General features: G+C 46.1%; 1 protein-coding gene across 3 annotated transcripts in view; it reads right to left on the bottom strand.

The window, feature by feature from the left end:
- Positions 1-239: 239 nt before the first annotated feature.
- cpne5b (copine Vb) overlaps positions 240-9,774 on the bottom strand; it is a gene marked incomplete at both ends in the record, with an annotated part of 180,384 nt that continues 170,849 nt past the window's right edge. For all 3 annotated transcript variants that reach the window (XM_080846470.1, XM_080846468.1, XM_080846469.1), the window contains 3 exons: positions 240-428; positions 2,777-2,850; positions 7,174-7,231. In XM_080846470.1, the coding sequence (XP_080702596.1) occupies positions 240-428; positions 2,777-2,850; positions 7,174-7,231 (321 nt within the window). The remainder of the gene's footprint in view (positions 429-2,776; positions 2,851-7,173; positions 7,232-9,774) is intronic.

Consider the following 9,774-nt stretch of genomic DNA (forward strand, 5'->3'; position numbering starts at 1 on the left):
AACCAACCAACAAAACATTTAAAAAACAAACCAAATGTAACACATCAACAGAAACGCCACTGTGTCTCTGAGTGCTACCAGAAAGTTCTGACACAACGCCGGGACGACTTTCATCACCTCCCCCACCCGTTCTTCATCCAGGAGGACTACAACTCCCAGAGTTCCATGGGAGAGCATCATCATCATCCTCATCCCCTAAATCTCCAATCAGGTGCAAGCAGAGCGGCGAGAGGGGCTGCTCAGATCTGCGTGTGGTGTGTGTGGCCCGGCGGGGTGTAGGGGGGCGGCGCCGGGTTGGGCTTGATGCCTCGGCTCTTCATGTAGGAGATGAACTGGTCCGGGATCTCCGCCAGCACGTCCTTCGCCAGCCTCGCCATGCTCAGCACGTGGTTCCCCGTCCGGTCCATGTAGTCCCGGAATGGCACAAACTGAGATTAGATTAGATTAGATTAGATTAGATTATTGTCGTTGCACAGAGTACAAGTACTAAGACAACGATAAGCTAAGCATCCAACCAGAAGTGCAAAATAGCAATAAAAGTGCATAGTATGTGCATTTGTAAAGTGGAATAAGTGAATAAATAAGATTATGGAGAGGAACCACAAGTCATGACAGACAGCAGTGAACTACGGAACTGATCCGGACTGCATTTCCCAGAAGCACTGTTTAGCAACTGCTATGGTAACTAAGCGAGAGAGTGTTTAATATGATTGTGCTCTCTATAATTTCTGGCTATGGTTAAAGTATGTAGCAGAAGCTTTTGTTCAAAGCGATTTACAAAGCGTTAGGGAAAAATTACACACAGCAAAAGTATCAATTGAAAAATACAAATTCAAATTTAAGACAATCAATTAATAATGAAAGAAATTATAATTAATGATGATATTTAACGATGGTTACATTTTTAAATCAGCCACCCTTTTGGGAAACATACTCCTGACTGGCCCATTGCTCGACACAAATCTATTTAATTCAGAACGGTTCCAGAAAGGTTCGGAGGAACCCTTAAGAACCCAAACTGAAGGGACAAGAACAAGATTGGCCCTTTTGGCCAATTTGGAAGCAAGGACCACCACCTATGACATATGCGAAGGTTTGTATTTCCCAAAATCTTTCTCAGATCCACTGGGTCACCCGATCAGAGGAAGAACCCAATCAAGGCTAATTTCAAATGTTTTAATGTTTACTACAATAGTGTGTTTGGAAGAGAACATGTCACTTTCTTCCTTTCATTATTCCTCATTCTAAATGCTGGGCACTATCTGGCAGGGTTTGTTCAAATACACGTGCTATAGATGGTTCTGCTCCAGTGGCTAACACCAATTACTTAAACTGTTAGCCACTTTCCACGCTCTCCACCTCTGACAGGCTGGATGACGGCCATTATGTCATGATGAGATTAATGTGTGTGAAATCGATCAACCTGATTTAAAAGGAGAGACCATCACACATCGGTTTTCCTTATTTTATCCTGCTGACAAAGTGACAAGAGATTAACTGAGCTAGAGAACTGACTAACCCACACAGACAAGTGACCTTTTCTAACAGAGCCTCTTTTCTGTCCCCTATCCCATCCTTCCACAGTAACTTTGGTTGTTTACAGACACTATTCTTGTTTCAATGACACTATTCTTGTTTCAATGACACTATTCTCGTTTCGATGACACTATTCTCGTTTCGATGACACTATTCTCGTTTCGATGCAGAGCCCACAGAGCACATTATAAGTGTAATGGTTTGATGCAGAGCCTGCGGAGCTCAATATAAATGTAACGTTTTTTACCGAAGAGCATACTGTGCAAAACGCATCGGACAAAATGGATGCCTTCAGTTTGCTTTCGGTTGGCAAAGCTCTTCATAAATTAATTTAAACAAATGTCTGAGTGCCAAGTCCTAAATGCGTGTTTGGGGAATGTGCCATGATACTGTTTATTTTAAATCCACCTCCGTGATGCTATTACCGGATAATAAACAGATGTCTACCGACCTGCTAAATAAAACCATAAAAGCTGAGAGATGCTTTAGCCTCATACTGTGAGCTAAAACTTGTCACAGCAGGGGAGCCCAAATCTGAGGGGAAAAATCTGTCATTCAATCTCTTTTATGCTCACCGCGCATCTAACAAGGTTAGTACCTGTGTGTGAAAAGCAAGATGGAATGAATTGGGTGGAATTACAGCTTATGAATTCTGTTTGGGCATTGTTGTGCCTCCTCTGTTGTCGTGGCGATTGTTCTGATACACGATCCTCCTGTTGTTCCGGTTCTGCAGCTGATGATCACATTCTGAGGTGACACTGCTAGTTAACCATCATGACTGATAGCAAGAAATGGCCAAGGCATCATTTAGATAGCTCAAGTACCGCTTGAAAAGAGAACACCTCTACGAACAGCATGGTAACACACCCTAAACCAAACTGAGAACTGATATTTGTATCGGTGTTAGGCCTTGCGGTGTTGAAACAGTTCAGGGCATTTAGATAAGCCATTGCCAAATCACACCAGGGCATATAACCTGGCAAGGACAACAAACACTTGAAGCTTCTTTGCTAATTGCACATGAGAGTTGCAGCAACGTGTTGTGGAATTTATTAATTTGAACTAGTTAAAGTGGTAATCAGACAAATGCCAGGGTCAGGATATTCACAAAGTGGGTTTGAACTAGGGGCAGTGAAACAGGCATATCCCAAAATATTCCTAGGATAGTACTGGAAAATGTCTTTCCTTGAAGACACTGAAGCCATTTTTTGAACAATGTGTGATTGAGAGGCAGACCCACCTGCACAATGTCCCTTTCAGCTAGTATTCCTCGTGATGAAACTCTGATGTCATCCCCGTCAAGCTCCACCATGGCTGAGGACACAAAACAAAACAAACAAAACAACATAAAACAAAACAAACAAAACAACACAAAACAAAACAAACAAAACAACACAAAACAAAGAGGAACAGAACCACACGGGTAAGTGGGAGCTAAACAAAGGCATCCGAAAAGTAGTAGCAATGCAAGCACACAACAACGAATTTAAGCCAGGGCAAGAGGAATATATACATGTATTCATCGAGGATAGGAGGAATGTGTACATGCATTCATAAAGGGCAGAGACATTGTTTCCTTGCTGCAAACACGGTTTGGGAGAAGGCGAATATATCAGCTGGCACCGTTAGTGGCAAAGTAGGAAGTATAGCGGCCCTAGGTTTAGGACGCAAGAGCTGGGAGTGAACTTGGGTCTGGTGGTATCAGGCTCGGTACACACATCACAGCAGAAGTCTGGTGGTACCAGGCTCAGTACACTCATCACAGCAGAAGTCTGCTGGTACCAGGCTCAGTACACTCATCACAGCAGAAGTCTGGTGGTACCATGCTCAGTACACTCATCACAGCAGAAGTGTGGTGGTACCAGGCTCGGAAAACACATCACAGCAGAAGTCTGGTGGTACCAGGCTCAGTACACTCATCACAGCAGAAGTCTGGTGGTACCAGGCTCAGTACACTCATCACAGCAGAAGTCTGGTGGCACCAGGCTCGGAAAACACATCGCAGCAGAAGTCTGTTGGTACCAGGCTCGGTACACACATCATGGCAGAGAAATCAAGTCTCCTGTGGTCTGGTGGTACCAGGCTCGGTACACTTAGAATTGAGAATCGAGAATTTAGAATCGAGTCTCCTGTGCCGAAAACACACAAAGGCTAAACAGCATTCTGTGTTGCCAAGGAACAAGCACTTCCATTTAGATACAACAGAAGCACATAGCTGTTCCTGACAGAACAGACTAGAGGTCGGCCAAAGACATACGTATGTTACTTGTGAAATGAAACCTTGGACAACTAACCCCAACACCTGCATTTAAAAATAGAAAGACTAACACAAAGTCTGGCTCCACAGAGAAGACAACTCACACACGTGAACACACACACACACACACACACACACACACACACACACACACACACACACACACACACACACACACACACACACACACACACACACCGACACACCAATGTTTGTGAATGTGGTCTACTCCTCCATCCGGCACCACGGAGTAGACCACACTCACAAACATCCAACCTGCAGGGGGAGCTGTGGCCCAGGCAGCAGGCTTTAACCCCCACGGGGACCCGAATCCGACCCTCAGTCATTACCCGATCCCACTCCACACCTCTTCTCTCCAACTCAATTCCTTTTAAAAACCCTCACTATCCAATCTGATTAAAGACAAAAAAACATCCAAGTTCTGTCAGTCACTGCTCCCATCAGCCTCCATATGCCTCAGCTTCAGGACCGCAAAGACTGCATCTGACTCCAGCGCGAATGTGGCCCTGACTGAGCCCAGATCAGGTGGAGTAGGGATCAGGTGGAGTAAGGATCAGGTCAGGTGGAGTGGGGGTCAGGTGGAGTAGGGATCAGGCGGAGTAGGGATCAGGTGGAGTAGGGATCAGGTGGAGTAGGGATCAGGTCAGGTGGAGTAGGGATCAGGTGGACTAGGGATCAGGTGGAGTAGGGATCCGGTGGAGTAGGGATCAGGTGGAGTCGGGATCCGGTGGAGTAGGGATCAGGTGGAGTAGGGATCAGGTGGAGTAGGGATCAGGAGGAGTAGGGATCAGGTGGAGTAGGGATCAGGTCAGGTGGAGTAGGGATCAGGTGGAGTAGGGATCAGGTGGAGTAGGGATCAGGTGGAGTCGGGATCCGGTGGAGTAGGGATCAGGTGGAGTAGGGATCAGGTCAGGTGGAGTAGGGATCAGGTCAGGTGGAGTAGGGATCAGGTGGAGTAGGGATCAGGTGGAGTAGGGATCAGGTGGAGTAGGGATCAGGTGGAGTAGGGATCAGGTCAGGTGGAGTAGGGATCAGGTGGAGTAGGGATCAGGTGGAGTAGGGATCAGGTGGAGTCGGGATCCGGTGGAGTAGGGATCAGGTGGAGTAGGGATCAGGTGGAGTAGGGATCAGGTGGAGTAGGGATCAGGAGGAGTAGGGATCAGGTGAAGTAGGGATCAGGTGGAGTAGGGATCAGGTCAGGTGGAGTAGGGATCAGGTCAGGTGGAGTAGGGATCAGGTGGAGTAGGGATCAGGTGGAGTAGGGATCCGGTGGAGTAGGGATCAGGTGGAGTCAGGATCCGGTGGAGTAGGGATCAGGTGGAGTAGGGATCAGGTGGAGTAGGGATCAGGTGGAGTAGGGATCAGGAGGAGTAGGGATCAGGTGGAGTAGGGATCAGGTGGAGTAGGGATCAGGTCAGGTGGAGTAGGGATCAGGTCAGGTGGAGTAGGGATCAGGTGGAGTAGGGATCAGGTGGAGTAGGGATCAGGTGGAGTAGGGATCAGGTCAGGTGGAGTAGGGATCAGGTCCGGTCCGGATCTGTTCCCGGGCCAGATGCCGTCTGCCTGTCTGCTCTCCCAGCTCCTCTGAGTGCTCCAATCGGAGGCAGCCATGAGGCAGGCGCTTATTAACCAGACACACACACACACACACACAGATGCTGTGTGATTGATATTTACTGCAGACTCAGTCATTAGTTGAAGCCTCTTTTCACAAAATGATCTCCACCCCCCACCCCAGCTTCACTCCTCGGGGGAGGGGGGGGGGGGGGTCCAAATGAGTCTGCTAATTGGCCTTAGAGCATTTATCGCTCTAATTGCTAGAAACACAAATGCATATTTACTTTGCACGTGTTTGGTAAAAACCGGGACATTGAATTATTAATGTGTTTTTCCGTCCGTGAACATAAAGAACTCCCTGAATTTGCGACTGACTGACTGGCTGACTGGCTTAATGGCGGGAAGGGAAATTGAAGCTAATCTCCTGTCATCGACTGGTTATGTCCTCCAGTTTGAACATGGCCACCGCTACTGCATGATCTAAACACTAGAGATACCATAGAGACTACACAAGGGGAACGCTGTATGATCTAAACCAGGGGTCTTCAACGTTTTTCAGGCCAGGGACCCCCAAACTGATGGCGAGATGAGCAGGGACCCCCTACTATATATATTGCATAAAATTTTGTTTATAATATACTGGGCCTAGTGCCAAATAAACATAGCTACCCTGTTATTGTGTCGATGGCACACATCCTCCCACATTAAGGAGATGTATCTTCTTTTCAATTACTCCTGACTGACACGATCCAACGGATGACGGAGGAGGAGTCTGGCGCATGGAGTTGTGTTGACAACGTAGATGTTATAGTGAGATTGACAGGTCAACAAACCAATCACACCGCTAGCAAGTTGTTAAGATTGTAGGTAGTAGCTTGCTAACATTAGCTAGGAGGCTCACACACCTTGCAAATCCTCACTTATTTTTCAGTTACAATTAACGTTTTTTGACCTTGTACAGTGTCTATTTCTCTTTATTTTATTATTATTTTAAATCTAAGCAAATGTCAAACTAACAATTTATAGGTACAAACAAGACCAGCTATGGAGTTTGGTTCGTCATCTTTTATTTTTGACCTTCGCGCTCTTTAGACTTGAGCAGAAACGCGATCTGATTGGCTAGTGCCTGTGCATGAAAGGTGCTGTGAGTGAACCGGTGCCCAGCTTGAGAGAGCTCCTGTGGGTAGCTGAATGTGTCGATTGGACTGAAAGATAACGTCTTCTCGATCAATTTATATGTTCGCTACAATATGTCGGATTTATGTTAATGTAAATTTAAAGGGAATAAATACAATTCTGATTTGGAAGACATTTAAATTTGTGGAAAAAAAATTTGGTTGAATTTTTTTTTTTTTTTTTTTTTTTTTGAAATATTAAAAAAAATTATCTTATCAACCAAAGATTTCGCGACCCCCCTGCAGTACCTCCGCGGACCCCCTGGGGGTCGCGGACCCCCTGTTGAAGACCCCTGATCTAAACACTAGAGATACCATAGAGACTACACAAGGGGAACGCTGTATGATCTAAACACTAGAGATACCATAGAGACTACACAAGGGGAACGCTGTATAATCTAAACACTAGAGATACCATAGAGACTACACAAGGGGAACGCTGTATGATCTAAACACTAGAGATACCACAGAGACTACACAAGGGGAATGCTGTATGATCTAAACACTAGAGATACCATAGAGACTACACAAGGGGAACGCTGTATGATCTAAACACTAGAGATACCACAGAGAACGCTGTAATATAAAATTATGGGATGTCAGACGGATAGGCGAAAATATTCTTACCATCAAACTCGGCCTGTCCTACTCCCACGATGATGATAGACATGGGAGACTTGGCGCCCTAAAGAAGACAAGAGAGAGAGAAGAGCCAGAGGAGAATGAGAGGGGGAGAAGAGAAGAAGAGAGAGAAGAAGAGAGGGAGAAGAAGAAGACAATAGAGAGAGAGAGAAGAAGACGAAGAGGGAGAAGAAGAAGACAATAGAGAGAGAGAAGAGAGAAAAGAGGAGAAAAGGAGAAGAAGAAGAAGAGAGGGAGAAGAGGTAGAGAAGAGGAGAGAGAGAGAAAGAGAGAAGAGGAAGAGAAAAAGAGAAGATGGGGATGAAGACTAAGTGAGATGAGTTAAGCACGCCCAACATTCAGTGGGTGGATTCAACATAAGACAGTTGGAAAATAATTATATAATAGGAATTTGATTTAATTTCAATTCGATTTTATATAAATTAGAGTCCAACAGGCAAAGGGCCACACACACAGCACGTGGATCCAAGATAAGATGATTGCAAGGCTTATTGAAAAATAATTATTTACAAGCAAACAAAGCAACAACAAGGAAGAGTAATAATAACACATTATTATCAAATCTACAAATCTAACTAGGTAAACAGACACTCATATCCCAAGACCAAACAAGCTTAGAATCTCCCTCAGTCTGTCTGTACTATAGCAAACCAGTAGATCAAGCACCAGGCAGACCTGACCTGTAGGTGAACTGACTCTCCAAACCTGACCTGACTCCCTGTGAGTGAACTGACTCTCTGAGAATGAACTGAACTGCTTTGCAAGTGAACTGACTCTCTGTGACTGAACTGCCTTGCGAGTGAACTGACTCTCTGTGAGTGAACTGACTCTCTGTGAGTGAACTGACTCCCTGTGAGTGAACGGACTCTCTGAGAGTGAACTGACTCCCTAAGAGTGAACTGACTCTCTGTGACTGAACTGCTTTGCGAGTGAACTGAACTGCTTTGCGAGTGAACTGACTCTCTGTGAGTGAACTGACTCTTTGTGAGTGAACTGACTCTCTGTGAGTGAACTGACTCCCTGAGAGTGAACTGACTCTCTGTGAGTGAACTGACTCCCTGGGAGAGGGAGGAGGAGGAGGAGGAGGAGGAGGAGGAGGAGGAGGTGAGGGGTCTACAGTACTCCCTGAGTGGAGGAGAGAGGGAGGAGAGAGGAGGTGAGGGGTCTACAGTACTCCCTGAGTGGAGGAGAGAGGGAGGGACTCATGTCTGAACAAAGAGAGAAGAGAGCAGTGGACTCCTCTCTGAATACAGAAAGTATGTCCTGAATGGTTCCTGTCTAAAGTAAGCAACTCCTGTTTGCACATTGATTGTGATTCTTCTCTGAAAGGAGTGAGTGACTCTTTTCTGAGAGAGTGACTCCTGTTTGAACGAACAGAGTAATTCTCGTCTGAACAAATATATAATAGAGTCTGAGAAGAGAGAAGGACTCTGTTTGAAAAGAGAGAATGATTGTGTCTGCAAAGAGAGAGCATGCAGGCCTCTTTTCTCGAGGTGTCTGGGGCTCCAGTGGTTTGAAAGCAGAGGCGTCCCTGTGGGTAGGTGTGAGAGAGAAGGGGGAGAGGGAGAGGGGTGACTTGACTGAAAACACACCCCAGCTCGCACACACCCTCCCCAGCCAGTCTCTCACTAGAGCCCGGGGATGCGGCCTGCTCCAGGATGGTCATGAAACTACCATTCACTACCATGAGTAGGAATAAAAGACTCACACACGTACACCAGCTTTCACACATATGTACACTAAGGCACACACATTTTTTTTATATTTGTTTATATTTATTTATATTTGTGATAAGTGCGGCTAGAAGTAACTTCATGCTCATATGTTACATTTTTAAAACTTATTTTGTTGTTGTTGTTGTTCTTTCCAAAATGCTCCTCCATACACACACACACACACACACACACACACACACACACACACACACACACACACACACACACACACACACACACACACACACACACACACTACACACACACCACACACACATCTACCTCCGCCTCACTCTGTGACCCAGTTAAAGTGTTGCGTTTGACTTTCTTCCCTCCCGACAACAACAAATGAGGAATCAGAGCGACCGGGGTGGATGCTGCGTTCCTGTTGCTGCGGTGCTCAACGCCTGGGTGTTCCGCAGCGTGTTCCGTCGCGCTCGTGACAGCACCTGTCATCACATGATGCCATTAGAGCGCTGTGTGCCCCGCCGTGAATAATTGAGCTACGGTGGCCTGTTTGTGCCACAGGCTGGCACCCTGAGTGGCAGCCCGGATCTGCCGTAATGACAAAACAAAACAGCCCGTCACTTCCCAATTGTTGCCTTGACAACACACAGGAGAGAGAGATTTTGAACGGTTTGAGAAACAACAAGCGCAAGAATTTTGGAAGGAAACAAAAGGCAGAAAAAAAGACATGTCGGGGCATGGATCACTTCCGTGAGGAACACACTCCGTGAGGAACACACTCTGAGAGGAACACACTCCGAGAGCAACACACTCCGAGAGTAACACACCCCGAGAGTAACACACTCCGAGAGTAACAGACTCCGAGAGTAACACACTCCGAGAGTAACACACCCCGAGAGTAACA

This window comes from Sprattus sprattus (assembly GCF_963457725.1).
Source record: "Sprattus sprattus genome assembly, chromosome: 10".
NCBI lineage: Eukaryota > Metazoa > Chordata > Actinopteri > Clupeiformes > Clupeidae > Sprattus > Sprattus sprattus.